At 39.6% G+C, this 18054-nt stretch overlaps 1 protein-coding gene across 9 annotated transcripts in view; it reads left to right on the top strand.

The window, feature by feature from the left end:
* Nucleotides 1–18054, top strand: part of FBXW11 (F-box and WD repeat domain containing 11) — a 147538-nt gene that overhangs the window by 88611 nt on the left and 40873 nt on the right. For 7 of the 9 annotated variants that reach the window (XM_004042990.4, XM_019028228.3, XM_019028230.3 and 4 more), the window contains 2 exons: nucleotides 6043–6105; nucleotides 9668–9893. In XM_004042990.4, the coding sequence (XP_004043038.1) occupies nucleotides 6043–6105; nucleotides 9668–9893 (289 nt within the window). The remainder of the gene's footprint in view (nucleotides 1–6042; nucleotides 6106–9667; nucleotides 9894–18054) is intronic. The other 2 variants (XM_004042989.4, XM_004042991.4) reach the window with 1 other exon arrangement.

The raw sequence follows: 18054 nt of genomic DNA, 5'->3' as shown, positions 1-18054 counted from the left end.
GTTTTTTTTTTTTTTTTTTAAATAGCAGTGTGGAATTTGATTATTCTTCCCATCCTCTTTCACTGAACATATTTGTGATCAGTTGGCATGAAATTTCCAAATCTGACTCTGAGGATAATGGAGACCTGACTAAATGAACTAACCAGACAACCATCCAAACCAATCATCCCTAGAATGGAAACTTATGCTACTTCCAGTTATGTTCAGAATTCAGTTTATGAAGACAGAGTAACTGTGCCTTTGTTTTCTCTTCTTTTCTTTTTTTTTTGTTTTTTGAGACAGAGTCTCGCTCTGTTGCCCAGACTGGAGTGCAGTGGTGCGATCTTCGCTCACTGCAACCTCTGCCTCCTGGGTTCAAGAGATTCTTCTGCCTCAACCTCCCAAGTAGCAAGTAGCTGAGACTACAGGCATGTGCCACCATGCCTGGCTAATTTTTGTATTTTTAGTAGAGATGGGGTTTCACCATGTTGGCCAGGATGGTCTCGAACTCCTGGCTTCAAGTGATCCACCCACTTCAGCCTCCCAAAGTGCTGGGATTACAGGCATGAGCCACTGCGCCCAGCCTGTGTTTTCTTTGTGATGGTGGGAAGAGTGTCTTTGAAACAAGATTAGGATCTTCATTGTGCTGCAAATAGCTATAATATATATGCAGTCTAACTGGGAAGGTAGTGTCTTACAGAGTCTAGCTTTGAATCTTGGTACTTTTTGATGCGTAACCCAAGGCAAGTTGTGTAACATTTCTGAGCTATGGTTCCCCCAATGTGTAAAACAGGATATAGGTGCTATCATACAAGGTCATCATTAAAGGTAATTTATATAAAGTTTCTATCACAATGCCTGACCATCATAGGAAATCATTAAATAACAATTATTTTCTCTATTCTTCTTTGGAGCTACTTGATAAAGTATATAGTTGGTCATGTTTTTAATATCCAGTGAATGACTGGTTTCATAATTTTTACTTGTAAAGGACACCCAGGAACAGGCGTTAGAGTATTGTGGTATTTGGTAGTTATGAAATATCACATATTGAGATGGAGTCTGTCATGATACCATCAGTGCAGCTTCCTTACTTAGGTTGGTGCTACCACATGGGCTGCATCATTTTGCCATAGCAATGATTTTTGAGCAGAGATACATCAGAATTACTTGGAGAACTTGAAAGGAAAACGTATGCCTAGGCTCCATCTGCTCCATGATCAGCTGTATATATATGGCTTCCTGTTATTTATAGTCCTCATTCATGCCCCAAGTCCATGGACCTCTAGTAAAGAACCACTGATAACCATGGTTTTCCAAATACGAATTTAATGGCAAGCAGGACATAGCCCTGAATTTAGATATCAACATACTTCGTGAATTACCCTATCATGGCGAGGTCAGGATGTATGTGAATAGCATCACAGACTGTCACATGGGCCAAGGAAAGATGCCTAAGGAGAAAGAAGGGCCAGGCCTGAGATGGTAGTGCTTTAGTATATTCTCCCACGGTGTCAAGTTTAGGAGCCCACATCCCTAGAGCACTGGTTTTCAAGTGGAGAGAGTGATTTAGCCCCCTTCCCTGGGACATTTGGCGATCTGGAGACATTTTTGATTCTCACAGTTCAGAGGGTGTGGAATGCTCCTGGCACAGGCACTGGCCAAGGATGCTGCTAACCTTCTATAATGCACACAGCAGCCCCACAACAAAGAAATATCCATCTCAAAATGGTAATAGTGGTAAAATTGATCTGCCTGAGAGTCTAGCTTCTTCTTCCTAGATTATATCTTTGATTGGTAGTAGTATCAGAATAATAGGAGGGTCTGCATTGTAATCTATTTACATGTGATGCTCCTTGGTAGACATAAGAGGAAGGAAATGATGAGAAGGGTAGAAAGTAAACTGGTTGGTATTTCAAATAACTTTTCCTTCTCATAAGTGTTGGAGACTTAAAGAGGATTTCAACTCTCAGATTGGCCATGGTTTCACATGAGAGTTTGGATGTAGGAAATGACCTTTCTTTTCTCTTGGGAAGCTCATTGTTTTTTCTTACCTCACCCTTGAACCTGTGACCTTTTGTCTCTTGCCTTTAAGGAGTAAAATTCAAAGTGATTAAAAAAATTATAGCTTCCATAAGGGAATTTTCTATTCTTGCCATCACCACTTATTCCTGCGACCCTGTGTACGGATTGAGTATCCCTTATCTGCTTAGGACCAAAAGTGTTTCTGATTTTGGAAATGTACAGATTTTAGAATATCTATATTATACTTTTGGAATTAGGATTTTTGCATGTGGGATGCTCAACCTGTAGCAGGCTGAGAAAGATGATGGGGAATAGCAGAGGACTGTATTGTATTTAACAAAGTGGGTGTTTCCTTTGTCTCCCAAAAGTATTTGGTGAAGAGAGAGGAAGGAATTACGCCAGGCTGTTGCTCTAGTCCAGTGTTTGCCAATATGTGCTGAGCTATTATTAATAGATATTATTATAAAATGGGGGTTGTCCATGTCCAACAAACTTGGGAAAGTTGGATTAAATGAATTTAACCTAATTTTAAAATAATAGTATATTATAGAACCTTTTGTATCTTAATGGAGTGTATTGTAACTTCTGAGAGACAGATATATATATAAAATATATCTCTGAATAGAATATATATATTTACACACACACACACACACACACACACACACACACACACACACACACACACACAGAGTGAGTCTAGAGTGCAAGGATGTGTATAGCATTTCTCTAATTTCTAAACCTAATTAGACTCTTGGATGCTTTTTTCTCCAGACATCTTTTGCATTGCCTGGAATCCTCTGGATCCTCTGGTCAGTGTAACTTGAGAGCAGCATTTTCCCTTTGGTGTCTTCTGAAACCTTTATAAAAGAAGTTGAAAAGTATGTAGGATGGGAGAACTATTGCAGCCCCCATGGTTTTATTAAAAACAATTTTATTAAATTGTATGTCTAGCCTCCTTTATGAAGCCTTAAGACAATAGCTGCTGTTTTCTTCAGGGGGTTGTTTCCTTATCAGCCATATAAGTAAACATCATTTCTCTGTTTTGGAATAAATGAAGAGTGAAATTTTCTCACTGTGAAGAGTTGTTTCATGTATAGTGTACAGGGAAGTCTGACATTTCTTGTGTTTCCATCTTAAGTAAAGAAAATATTAAGGTGGTTTAGGTCACAATAGCTCTGGAGGATTCTGGCTCCTATATTTCAAAAGCTTTTAGTTTAAAACATATATACATCTCTTGGCTGGGTGCAGTGGCTCATGCCTGTAATCCCAACACTGTGGGAGGCTGAGGCGGGCGGATCACGAGTTCAAGAGATCGAGACCATCCTGGCCAACATGGTGAAACCCTGTCTCTACTAAAAATACAAAAGTTAGCTGGGCATGGTGGTGTGTGCCTGTAGTCCCAGCTACTTGGGAGGCTGAGGCAGGAGAATCGCTTGAAGCCAGGAGGCGGAGGTTGCAGTGAGTTGAGATCGCACCATTGCACTCCAGCCTGGCGACAGAGCGAGACTCTATATTTAAACAAAACAAAACAAAACAAAAAACCCCACAAAAAACAGAAAACAAAACAAAACCATATATACATCCCTCATATGTTTCCTCTGCAGTACCTGGAGACATGGGGTGGGGACTGACTTCCCATCTCTCTTCCACTTAATTCCTCATTCCTTTCCGTGCTCCACCTTTCATGTTTCCAGCCATCTGTTCTCCTTACCACTCTTAGAACCCAGACATTGTGGCCTTGCAAGACGGCTTTGTAACTACCAAACTCAGGGGATGCTGTACTGAGTCACTGCTCCCCCTTTCTTTATTCCTCTGAGGAAACCTGCTTGCTTTAGTAACTCTTAGGTCCCTTCAAGATAGCAATGAAAAGATTACATGGAGAGACCTCCATAAATACTACCTTTGTTTCCTTGTTCTTCATCCCATTCAGAATTACTTACTGCTTTCACCACTCCAGTCCTGTTTTGGACTCTTGGACACACTGCCTTCCTCTCTAGCTCATGGTTGATTTTCACATAGAGCCCCACCCTCCTGTCCCTCTCCCTCATTGTGGACCTTGATGCTGTGGGGTTTATAAGATTTTACTGAGAAAGTCAGGTTTTCCCCATAGGCAGCCATCTGGAGCATCCTGTCAAAATCTCTGAAATTAGAAAAGCATAAGAAGATAACACAGGGGAAAAGTAGCATCTTCTTTTTTTTTTTCTCATTTTTTAAAAAAATTATACTTTAAATTCTAGGGTACATGTGCACAACGTGCAGGTTTGTTACATATGTGTACATATGCCATGTTGGTATGCTGCACCCATTAACTCGTCATTTACATTAGGTATATCTCCTAATGCTATCCCCCCACCTCCCCCCACCCCACGACAGGCCCCAGTGTGTGATGTTCCCCTTCCTGTGTCTCCAGTGTTCTCATTGTTCAGTTCCTACCTATGAGTGAGAACATGCAGTGTTTGGTTTTTTGTCCTTGTGATAGTTTGCTGAGAATGATGGTTTCCAGCTTCATCCATGTCCCTACAGAGGACATGAACTCATCCTTTTTTATGGCTGCATAGTATTCCATGGTGTGTATGTGCCACATTTTCTTAATCTAGTCTATCATTGATGGACATTTGGGTTGGTTCCAAGTCTTTGCTATTGTGAATAATGCCGCAGTGAAAAGTAGCATCTTCAAATCGGAGAGTGAAGTAATGTTTTTTGGAATACCCATTATGCACTAAGCATTGTGTAGGGCAGTCTCCATCCCCACAACAACTCTGTGTGTTTGTATTTGTTCCCAGGGTAAAAGAACTTGCTCAGGCTCACACACACACACACACACTGAATGAGTGACCAAATCAGGAATCCAACTTCTCTTTGGCTTCAAAGCCTTTGACTTTCCTACTCCATCATACTGCATTCCTGATCAGAGCCAATTTTGTGACCTGTAGAGCAGCTAGTGTTCAGTGGTGATTCTTACATCATTACCTACATTGGTATTTTCAAATGGATTGTTTGGAAATACTGTATAAATAGTCCAAACATTTTAGGACTTGTAGAACATAAAGGAAAAATAGGGAAAATTTGAGAGAGGCTCATTCCCTAAAGACAACAAACAGGATCTTGTAAAACACTGATACCTTAAAAATAGATCTATAATATCCTTTTGAATAATACTATGAGACAAATGTTGTTTAAATTTTATACCCCAGTCTTATAATTTTAGGTTTTGGAAGGAATTTAGAGAGACTGCTATCCATAAATGAGTTGTTACTCTTTTCAGAGCACAACTAGCCCACTTCCCCTTCTCATTAAGTTTCCATTTAGCCATTAGGTGGGAGCTTCAATAGGGAAAATCCAATCATGTATAATCTCTAGTTAATGGGCATCTATTGAGTGACTGGGTCACCAGAAAGAATAATTACACAGTACCTCTTTGTGCAGTAAACACAAAAATCAAAAGCTAATGCATTCCCAAGGCAAGCCAGATTGTTACTGGCTAACAGCATCCTCCTCTTCAGGGAGAAGATTGGGGCACCCGCTATGCTTGCTAGCGGAGATTGCAAAGCCATTCCAGAAAAACAAGGCTATCAGGGGAGGAAAGACGAAGGCAGGGGGGCTTCCAAGGCTTTGCTACTTCTAATTGCGGATTCCTTGGGGTGCATTACTGAATAGCAGACCTTCTAGTAAATGTTTTGTGCAATCATCGGAAACTTCATGGGTCTTTGGAATTTCTTGTCACAAGTACAAAAACAGTGATGACTGAGGTTGAGCCTCAGCCTTGCTCCCACAATTTAGCCTTTTTTTCTAAGCACACCCAACCTTTGTAAATAATGACTTTATGCTTGCTTTTGTCTAACCACTAACTTTATTGATTTATGAAAGATGAGCACATCTCCCTTGACCCAAAATGGCGTGTGTTAGCCACAAAGCCAAATAGTTCTTGGGTTTGTATTGGTACACTCTAGTTTGGGTTTTCAAAATTATTTATTGTAGTTATTTAGGATTTGCAAAACTTGGTATAATTCAAATAACCTGTTTTTCCCCCCCTAGAACACTTCAGTTATGGAAGATCAAAATGAAGATGAGTCCCCAAAGAAAAATACTCTTTGGCAGGTAGGAATGACGGCGCACAGATTAGATAGCAACTGACTTACTGTAGATAGGATGCTCCCTCAGTTAATGTCCTCAGTGGAATCAAGAGCCAAGCATTTTTGTTTTCTTTTGTGCAGTTTTGCTAGTTTCAGAATCCACCCTAATTTATCTTCATTCCACAGGGAATTGTCATTACAAATATGCTAAATAATTTTGGAGTTTCCACAAAGATTCTGAAGTTGGCTGTAGCCTAAAATGTTCTGTCTGTGGCCTCTGCCTAAGCCAAAGATGGACAGTGATGGCATCCTTTATCACCAGAATGGCACCATGCCACACACCAGTGTATACATGGATGACCTTTTCTCCTTTTGCTCTCAACCTTTACTCTTCTCTCCCATTTCCATTGGTTGCCTTTTCCTTTTAAGCTTGTCTCCTTCTCCCTTGGCTCTAGTTTAAGGTTTGCCAGTTTTCTTCCCAATTTCCCAGGTTGTGTGTGTGTGTGTGTGTGTGTGTGTGTGTGTGTGTGTGTGTGTGTGTGTGTAAGTGTGTGTGTGTGTATGTGTGTGGTTGGGGGTTTGGGGAGCAAGCAAAGCTTCATGATTTGGTGGTTTATCAACCATGCTGGTACACATGGCTTTCCCCTTCATGAAGACAGGATTAAAAGCAAAACAAATCTAAATCTGAAGATAATAATGTAAAAATAAATTCTCTGGGTTCATTTGATTTGAAACTGAAAAGATAGATTAGTTAGCAGGAACAAAGTGCATCCAAAACATTTAAGAGGAAGTGAAGCAAAGAAAAACAATGCTAGGAAGAGCTTGCTGGGCTGAGCATGTGGCTGGAAATAGCATATTGAAAATGTGCTATAGAATAGTGCACATGCCGTTATTTTCTTCTTAACACTGTGTACAGACTGAGTTTTGTACCCTTCACATTTATTATTTTGCAGTGGGATGCTCTTCATTTACTATGATTTTTCAATTGGCAGTGGTTCTTCACACTTTAGCTTTCAGTTTTTCTTTCATTTATCTTTCAGTCAACTAGTTAATAGTTATACAAACACTCTAGGGAGGCCAGATGATTAGGAACTTATCTGTAAATAAAATAACACTTTTGCTTATCAAATGAATTAATGGCTGTGAAAGTACTTTGTAAATTATAAAGCAGTACACAAATGCAAGTTGTTATCATTATATTTAACCTGTTATGAACCATTATTTTGGCAAGTTATTTGGAATCAAATATATAAATAAAGGGGGAAGGAAAGCATACATAGTTTTCTTTCTTAAGATAAGGCACTTTTGAGATTTTGATGTATATCCTTTACTCTGTCATGGTGTGTTCCCCTTGTCATGAATTACTGTGATGATAATGTTTTATAAAATCCTGGATCTTGCCTTTTGTTTCTTGATATTATTTCATAAGCATGTTCTGTTGCTATAAAAATATTACTTTTTTTTTTTTTTGGACGCAGTCTTGCTGTGCACCCCAGGCTGGAGTGCAGTGGTGCAATCTCAGCTCACTGCACCCTCCGCCTCCCAGGTTCAAGCATTTCTCCTGCCTCAGCCTCCTGAGTAGCTGGGATTACAGGCGCCCGCCACTATGCCTGGCTAATTCTTTTTGTATTTTTGGTAGAGACAGGGTTTCACCATGTTGGCCAGAGTGGTCTCGAACTCCTGACCTTAAGTGATCCAGCCAACTTGGCCTCCCAAAGTGCTGGGATTACAGGCATGAGCCACCATGCCTGGCCAAAATCTTACTTTATATGCTAGTTTTAGTGGCTTACATTATAGCTCTTAATGGTGATGTGTTAGAATTTGTTTTAAATAGTTGCCTGTAATTGGGCAGTTATTTCTAACTTTTCCTTGTTATATTGTGGTGGACATCCTTATGCTTAAAGCAACTTAGATGCCCCTTATTCTTGCCAATATTCATCACAGAAAAGACTTTTCATCTCTGTTTTCAACTCTTATTTTTTGGATCTGTTAAGACTCAAATGTCTTAGTAAAAGCAAAATTTCAAAATCCTTGTTCAATGCTTCCCCCTGGTGGTACCTGGTGTCAGTGAGCTTTTCCTCACCCAAGATACAAGGGAAGAAACATTCCTCGACAATGGGGCGGTAGGATAAATTGAGTGGAAGATAGATGCCTTCCCATCTCATCCCTCTAAATATGGACATAAGAACTTCAGACAAGATTTTTTGTCAAGGAAGACTGAAGACGCCTTTGGATATTTATAAAGGATGTTTTCTCTGGGATGGATTTAGTCCACTTTAAGTTAGGGGACATACTGATAGTGAAAACTCTTGGTTCATTCCATGTAAGTAAGACTCCTGAGATAAGTTCCTAATGGAATTAATAGGTATTTGTAATTCAGCTCTTCAGTTCTTAGAATTATCTTTTGTGTTATTTTTTCTGGTATTATGTATGAGGAGGCTGTCAGAAGAGTGGTCGATAGATGGCTTGACAAATGTTTGACAGAGGTATTGAGGTTATTTTGTTTTTAGACAGGGAGGTTACTGCACTTCATAGTAGTTGTGGTTTGAGTCTAGTGATGGAGATTATTTTTAATGTTACTGTCCAGATGCAGTGTATGTAGTTTCAGTTTTAAAAAATATGTGCTGATTTTATGTAAGGACTTGTAGGAAGATTTGATGAGAAATACATTGTTAGTATAAGAGTCTGTGAGTTGTCCATAAACCACCTACGTAAGATGCAGAACTTTTCAGGTATACATGGTTTATTTACCTTGGGTCACTTTCTGAGAAGGTAATCAAAAGAAGGATGGGAAAGTCTAAACTGTTTTGCCAGATTAGTAGCCCTGGGAAACAGTATGGAGGAGATTGAAACTGTTGGGTAAAATGAAGCTTTTTGGATTGAATTGCTTTCAGGTTTCAACACAACACAGCTTATCTTTGTTATATAGACCTGTGGTTCTCAACATGTGGTCCCTAAAGTGTAGTCTCTGGACCGGTGGCATCAGCATTGCTGGGAAACTTGTTAGAAATACAAATTCATGGGCTCCACTCCAGACTAATAAAACCAAAACCTCTAGGGTGGGACCCAGCAATCTGTGTGTTTAACAATCCCTCCTGTTATTCTGATGCTAGCTCAAGTTTGAGAACCATTAGCATAAATGTATGTAGCATTAACTTTCAACTTTGAGGAAGTAAAACAAACTGTTAATAATCAGTTGCCACTTTGCCAAGTTGAGCAGTTTCTCTAAGATGGTTATCTCCAGCATTAGCTATCTTTGGAGACGATAATTCATATATATCCCATGTATAGAGATAACCCAGTATATATCTTTGGAGCATCATTTTGTAGTAAGCATTGGAAAATGATAATTTAAGGTGCCTTTTAGAAATAGCTATAATTTTGGCATTTCCTGTAGTGACTAATTTGAGGACACAGACCCTGAATACATTTTTAATTCCTGAATGAATTAGTAAAGGAATGAGTTTGCCTTTAGGGTAAAAGTGGCATTTTAAGATTAAATACACAGGGTGAAAAATATTTCATTAGAAATATTAATTAGGTTTCTTTCCTTGTTAAACTAATTTTTTTTTGTTTTTCTAAAATAGATAAGTAATGGAACATCATCTGTGATCGTCTCCAGAAAGAGGCCATCAGAAGGAAACTATCAAAAAGAAAAAGACTTGTGTATTAAGTATTTTGACCAGTGGTCTGAATCAGATCAAGTGGAATTTGTGGAACATCTTATTTCACGAATGTGTCATTATCAGCATGGACATATTAACTCTTACCTGAAGCCCATGTTGCAGCGGGACTTTATTACCGCTTTACCAGGTAACTGTACTTGTCTTTTCAAAAGCTGAGCAGTTGAAGAAAGCCCGGCCCAAGGACCTAGGTGGATATTTATGAAATGATTCAATGAGTACTGTGTGAGGCAGCGTTTCTTTGGGACGCATACTTTCATATATGGAACTCGAGGAATTATAATTTAGTATCTATCTAGGAAATATAGGCAGTATCTTTAATAATGTTCATTACTGGCCAGGCGCAGTGGCTCAACAGCTGTAATCCCAGCACTTTGGGAGGCTAAGGCAGGTGTATCACTTGAGGTCAGAAGTTCGATACCAGCCTGGCCAACATGGTGAAACCCTGTCTTTACTAAAAGTACAAAAATTAGCCGGGGGTGGTGGCGGATGTCTGTAATTCCAGCTACTCAGGAGGGTGAGGCGGGAGGATAGCTTGAACCCAGGAGGTGGAGGTTGCTGTGAGCTGAGATCATACCACTGCACTCCAGCCTGGGTAACAAGAGCGAGACTCTGTCTCAAAAAAAAAAAAAAAAAAAAAAAAAAAAAGTGTTCATTATTGGTCATAACTGTTGCTTCATTTGGTCTGTTGAATGAGTTAATGATATGCTTTTTATTTTGATGTAGTTTAGAGTCTGCACTTTGCCTTTGTATGTAATTTAAAAAAAATTGGTACTCTTTTCCCTTCAAACATAGTTTGTATGTTTGGGAAGTGTCCCAAAAGTTTAGGACATTCATTTGTATCTGAAGTGGCACTTAAGGAATGGCAAAAATACATTGGGAAAACTGGTAGCATGTCTTTATTATATTTCTCAAAAGCTGTTTCTGCATCCTCTCCCTCACTACTGTCTTCCCGTATATGTCTTATACACACATAGGTGTGTACATGCACGCGCGCACACACACACACACATCTGGTTAAATTTACTTTGATTTTTAAAAGTAGACTTTATATTTTTAGAGCAGTTTGAGGTTCAGATCAAAATTGAAGGGAAAATGCAGAGAATTCCCATATTCACATAACCCGTTTCCTCAGCCTGCCCCACTATCAGCATTGCACAGCAGAGCAGTACATTTGTTACAATTCATGAACCTAAGCTGACACATCATTATTACCCCAAATTCATAGGTTACATTAGGGTTTACTCTTGCTGTGATTCATTTTGTGGGTTTGGTCAAATGTATAATGACATATATCTGCCTTAAGAGTCTCCTACAGAATGGTTTCACTGTGCTCCACCTATTTATTTCCCTTTGATTTTTAAAAAATAATTTAAAATTTGCTGTGTTCTGTACCACCTTTTTGTTTTTATCAACGAGGTGGCATCTTGCTGTGTGGGCCAGGCTGGCCTTGAGCTCCTGGGCTCAAGTGATACTCCTACCTCAGCCTCCTGAGTAGCTGGTACTACAGGCATGCACCACTGTGCTGAACTCGCCTTTGAATATGATTAATCATGAATTTTTTTCTGTTTCTATATTGTTTTTTAAAAAATCCTCAATTTAAATTTGGCTAGGTAAGATATAGAGATTTCACTCCTATAGAGAATGCTGGCCAGAATGTTTTCCTCTGATGTGGCCAGTGTAGTGTGTGGTTAAAACCGCCATGTCAAAATAAGCCTAGAAGTAGCCAGGGATGAGCCCGTACCATTACCACAACCCTAGCCCTTGTCAGAGCTACAGGATAGCTTCTTAAAGAGTAGCTCCTCCCTTAGCCTATCTGTGATTTATAGAACATCAGGACTCCGTGTTCTAAGTACTTCCACAGCAAACAAGACTCATGTTCTAAGTACTTCCACAGCAAACAAGATCCAGGCTCAGGCCTCAGACCTGAAACCTGAGGCTGCAGATTGACAAACCAGCTTCTGATTTCTAATCTGTCTTCCAAAACGTGTAAGTTTACCTTCTACAATGGGAGTTTTAAGGATATTTGAGAGTTAGCTTAGAAAAATTTGACACTGCCGTTCTTTTTATGCTGAAATCTAGCATGACTTGCTCATTTCTTCCATTAGAATCTCTAGAAAAGCAAAACGTAAATCCTCTCTTTCTAGAATCATACTATTTAATTGCTGAAGGGGATCTTAGCCATCACTTAGTCCTGTTTTTCATTGTGTAGATTAGGAAGCCAAGGAGAAGTTAATTGGGTGAGATGCCCAGAATCACACATCTTGATTATAGTGGTGGTGATGTGAATGATGGTAGGGGTTGGTTCAAAAATTAGTACAAAGGCTAAGGAAAATTCCTTAAATTGGCCCCAAGTACTGAATGTAAGGATTACAACTCAGTTCAATAATTCTCACTTTTAATTATGAGGGAGGGATCCAGGGAGGGGGAGATGGAGACATGCTTTTGATTGCGTGAGAGAGAATTACAGGTGAATGGAAGTAAGATGAGGCATGTACATATGATGCAGCTTCTCTATATGTACAGAACTCAAACCCAGAAACCTATGGAATCAGACTGCATCTCACACCAAGAAAAGACAGAGTCTTTTTTTAAGTTGGTGATTGTATTTGTCCCTCATAAGTGATTTTAACTGATGAGAGGATGCCTTCATTTTTCTCAAGCAATTCAATTTATTGTTTGTCTTCCACCGTTTTGGTTTTATTTTCTTCCCTGTAATTTGCTTCTCAAACGTTTTAGTGCCAGGGAACTCACCTTGTATTTGCAGAGTAGCCACAAGGTGGCACTGTTGAAGTTCTCTTGATTTTTCAGAGTATAGTTTAGAGGCAACCCCATCTCTTAGGGAGTATACAGCCTTGGAGAAGAAGCAGAACAGATGAACATGTGTTATGTATATAAATATGGTTAGTATAATTGCATACAATTCAGTTTTCATTACAGCGAATGTTAAGGCATTGTCCATATCTCTGTTAAAGTGGAATTTTGTGGTATTGAATATTACATGAAATGAATGGACCATTGGCTGGGACATGGAAATACTTTAGTTAAAATGCTATTTGTTTTAACAGGACTTGATCTGAACATATATACATATGTCAGTATATATCATACATATGAATCTAATAGCTGAGGGCAAGCTGGCCAAGTTGATTGTGTTAGTTAGTATCTAGTAGACCTAGATTAAACATGGCATTAGTTCCTTAACACAGACTCTGCCTTAAGAGCATCACAGGAGAAACAGGTCTGCGTCCATGTTCATACTTAGATTTAATAATGTGTGGAGCAACTTATGAATCATTATACTAGTTTGGTGTTTCATTTTTACTGTACATCATCTTGAGTTTGAGGTTTTTACACTATTGAAATTGACAGTCAACTTACGACTTCATTTGATTGTGAAAACCATTAATTATAATTATAGCTTTTAAATGCTTGCTGTGAATATCATACCTGTCAGTATAGGGAAAATGGAAAATGTTTGTGGTCTCTGGCTCCTTTTGGCTCAGTGGAAAAAGTGATAATTATGATATGCCTTTCTAAAAATCATAGTAAATGTTTAGTCTGCAATGTCAATTTCTGCAGGCTGAGTTTGCGGTTTGTAAGAACTGTTGTTAATGGGAAAATTCATACCATGTAAAGTAGGGACAGATTGTACTTCAGAAAGGGTGATAAGTATTGGTGATCTGTTTGTTGAGGTGTCTAAGCAATTAAGAGTTTTGAAACACTTGGCTGTCTGGCCCTGGTTTATTCAATTGTCTTATCCCCAAGAAAGGATGATAAGCCATTATGGACCGTAAATGTGACAGAGATTAGATTAAAGGTCCCAGGAGAAGTGGAAGAAACAGAGCATAGATGAGGCTTTAGGTTGGGTACACTGCCAGAGCAGCGTGACAGGAAAAAGCATGGGTGCTGGAGTCACACAGGCCCTTGGTTTGAATCCTAGCCCTTACACTTTACAGCTGTGTGGTCCCACTTTTTGGAGCCTCAGTTTCCTCATCTGTGTGGGAATAATAGTAATACTTTATGGGTATTGTGTGAGGATTAATGATAATATGTTATAATATGCCTGGCATCTGTTGGGTACTCTGAGGATGGCAGCTTAAGAAAAAGCCCAGAGAGGCAGGAAACACCTGCGTCTCCAGAGGTAGTAAGATTTATTGGTAGGAAATTTTAATTATTCACCCACTGATTCCCGAATTGATTCATTCTGACATCATATAGGTGTCTGTCACTTTGTTGTTTTGTTTCCTGGGTGTTTTATGGAAAAAAGATGTTAGACTTTGTGACCTGAGCTTCTTTTCACTTCATTTCGGTCTGAAACCTTAGGTTGGTGTTTTCCAAGTGAAAGGCATCCGTTGAGGGACTGTTGCTGTTAGTAATTGCATTGTTTTCTTTTAAAACGTTTAGAACTTCAGATTTTACAACTAGATTTGTGACTAGGGAGGGGGAAGGGATAACACGGGTGGGTGGGAAAGGAAGTTTCTTTGCAGCTGCTCTTTGAAATGCATTTCTAAAATAATAAAAGTTTCTGTAATTGTATGATCTAAGCAGCTGTGTTAAAACTGGTTGTAGTCAAGGGCATTTAATTGACATTTGAGTTTTGATACAGTGTTATTTACATATTGAGCTTTGAAATTTGTGCCTTTTAATTGTTTTAATTTATTATTGAAGTTTTTCCAGACTTTCATCTGGTTCCTGTAATTAACAACAGCAGCATGTCTTCAGCACTGTGTGCGAAGTATTATGGCCTCAATTTTCTGAGGCTGTAATGTGTCCTCTTGTTGCCTTAGGGAGAGGGGGTGGTGGTGAGAGATGGGGGAGTCTCAGCATGATAGAGTAATGAGAGCCAGACATAGGTACTTCAGAAAATGCTTAGTTTTAACACCTCAAAGCACTTTTTAGCCCAGGCAAATGGACCACCTTATTCAGTAACCTCTTTGTCCTGAATAGGCTTGAAACCAGAAAGTTACATGCTCTGCATGGCTCCTGAGGGTGGCCACTCTAAGGTACCTGAATAGAGATTGTGTGATTCCTGTTCTTCTCAAAACATTTAAGGGGCCATGAGACTTATACCAAGAAAATAGAGGGGGGGCTTAGCTTTTTGCTGGAGGAGATGCGTAGTATTTTTTCTGCAGAAGGTAACAAGAAGAATATTGTGTATCGGCCTTGTCCATTGATATCTGCTGAGAGGATTTGGGGGAGAGTAGAACAAAGACTGATATTTCTTGAGTGAACTTCTTATTTACCCAGCTCCTTACGTATGCTGTCTTATTAACTTTCGCAGCAAGACTGGGTATGTAGAGTACCTATCTCAGAAGGTTATTGTGAAGATTATATGATGTAATTTATTTCAGACATTTAATATCATTCTGATATTATGGAAGACTGAGATCCTAAAAGGAAAGCTGATCTGCTTAAGGTCACACAACTAGCAGTTGACAGAACTGAGATGCAACCTAGTTTATCTGACTTTGAGGCAGTGTGTTTTTCACAAGACTAAAACATGCTGCCTCATAGAAGGAGGAAATGCATTTAAAGTATCAGACAAAGGAAATAGGTCAAATCTCATAGATATCACTGAGATGTTGCTTAATTGGACTGATGGCATTTGAAAGAGGAAGAAATAAATATTAGTAAGGGATTTATTTCTGTAAAAACTCATTGATAGCCTAGTTGTGAGCAATTGATGGGGGAATCAAAGAGGACTAAAAGGGATATCATTGCTATAAACCAATAGTTCCTAATACTTCAGCATTATCTAGTGGCACTTCTTAAAAATACAGATTCCTGGCTGGGCACGGTGGCTCACACCTGTAATCCCAGCACTTTGGGAGGCCGAGTTGGGCGGATCATGAGGTCAAGAGATCAAGGCCATCCTGGCCAACATGGTGAAACCCCGTCTGTACTAAAAATACAAAAATTAGCTGGGCATGGTGGTGTGCGCCTGTAGTCCCAGCTACTCGGGAGGCTGAGGCAGGAGAATCGCTTGAACCCAGGAGGTGGAGGTTGCAGTGAGCTGAGATCCCACCACTGCACTCCATACTGGCGACAGAGTGAGAATCTGTTTCCAAAAAAAAAAAACACACCCACATTCCTGGGCCTTACCGTCTAGAGATTCTGATTTTGTAGGTCAGGAGAAGATTGGGGGGATCTTTTCTTGTTGCTTTTGTTTTGAAAATCAGTAACCCTGAGTTGAGTCAGATACAACCACACAGGCTTATAGACCACTCAGATAGGTTGAAGGTTTGGGTGCTGCTTTCCCATCACGGATGATGGGGATGTTGCAGCCTTTGAGGTTTGAAAAGGCGAGTATCTAATGCATTCTTTTTATTTTTTATTTTTTTTAAAAAAGACAGAGTCTTGCACTGTAACCCAGGCTAGAGTGCAGTGGCGTGATCTCCACTTACTGCAACCTCCACCTCCTAGGTTCAAGTGATTCTCGTGCCTCATCCTCCCAAGTAGCTGGGATTACAGGCGTGTGCCACCATGGCTAATTTTTGTATATTTAGTAGAGATGGAGTTTTGCCATGCTGTCCAGGCCGGTCTCAAACTCCTGGACTCAAGTGATCCGCCCATCTCGGCCTCCCAGAGTTCTAGGATTACAGGTGTGAGCCACCATGCATCCTTGTCTTGCCATTTGTTTCACCTTTCAGAGAGCAGAGAGTTCTAGAGGGGAATTAGTTTGAGATGTGTTTATAACCAATTAGGAGGATTTGGGTTAATGATGTGAAGTTTACATTACTTTAAAAGTGTCTATGTTCTCAGCCTGGGCAACATAGTGAGATCCTGTCTCTACTAAAATTTTTTTTTAAGAAATTAGCCTGGCATGGTAGTGCATACTTGTAGTCTCAGCTACTAGGGAGGCTGAGGCAGGAGGATCACTTGATTCTGGAAGGTCAAGGCTGTAGTGAGCCATGATCATGTCACTGCACTCCAGCCTGGGCAACAGAGTGAGACGCTGTAATTAGCTATGTTCTAATATTAAGTGTAGAAATCAGGAAAGGAAGATAGATAAGTACCCCAGCGTTAGAAAGATTGAAAGAGCTAAGTCTGTTAGTCCACGGCTAGAGACTGAACAAAAATGTGATAAAAGAAGGCTGACGGATTCTGCAGTTTTAAATTCTGATGAATAATTTGTCAATCCTAGTGATGGAGAGGCACAAGCAGAACCCCATGTGATTATCCTTGGATTTCCCTGATTTTAAGTAAACATAGAAGATGGAAGAAAGGCAGCCAGGCGCAGTGGCTCACGCCTGTAATCCCAGCACTTTCAAGGCCAAGGCAGGAGGATTGCTTGAGCCCAGGAGTTGGAGACCACCCCGGGCAATATAGTGAGACCTCATCTCTACAAATGATAAAAAAATTAGCTGGGTGTGGAGGCATGTGCCTGTAGTCCTAGTTACTTGGGAGGTTGAGGTGGGAGGATTGCTTGAACCCAGGAGTTTGAGGTGGCAGTGAGCCATGATTGTGCCACTGTACTCCAGCTTGGGTGATAGAGTGAGTCCCTGTGAAACCTTTGAGAATGGTACCAAGAAGACCAAACTCCAAATAATGTTAAATTGTCCAAAATGTTGAAGTAAATTGAAAGAGTTGAAAACAAAATAATTAACTATTTGGAGCCAGATTATAAAGAATGAAGGGATAGTGTGCTTAGAATAGATAGTATAGTGATAATAGAAAGAAACAACATATTTTCACTCCCATTAACCTAATCCCACCATCCCCCCAACCCAAGAATAATGGCTTTAAAACAAAAGTTAGCAAAGTTGTGTTTGAGACAGATGTGAAGATATTTAGCAATCACATAGCTCCTATAAACAAGTAGGCCTAAATACATTGTATGCCTGGATAGTGGCAAAACCTGTGGTTGTGATTTTTCAAATTGTAGAACATTGTGAAGCAATTGAAAATCAGTATGCAGAACTATTGGGTACAATTGTCCCCTGTACAGCTTGTACAGTTGCACATGGTAGTCTTGCATCATAGCACCAGAGATGATTGATGAGCAGACTTCCTGGTTTTAAGAACTGGAGAAGGTGTTTTTGGGGGATTTAGCTATTAAATTTGATGTTGTGCTTTAGCGGAATTCTTAGATGAGTTTCAAAGGCTAATCAGCCTCTGAAAAGATTGTGTATGGTTGTGTAAACCTAGAAGGATGTATACAGAATGTGAAAAGTGGTTCCCATCTCTGGGAAATGGGGTTTAGGGATTTAAAAATTTTTGCTCATCTACACTTTATAAATTTTCTATAATGAACATGAACTAGATATGTTTAAAAGGGTTACCAAGCA

Source organism: Gorilla gorilla, chromosome 4 (assembly GCF_029281585.2).
Source record: "Gorilla gorilla gorilla isolate KB3781 chromosome 4, NHGRI_mGorGor1-v2.1_pri, whole genome shotgun sequence".
Taxonomy (NCBI): Eukaryota; Metazoa; Chordata; class Mammalia; order Primates; family Hominidae; genus Gorilla; species Gorilla gorilla.
Note: the sequence above shows the minus strand (reverse complement) of the source record. Positions and strands in the feature narration are given on the sequence as shown.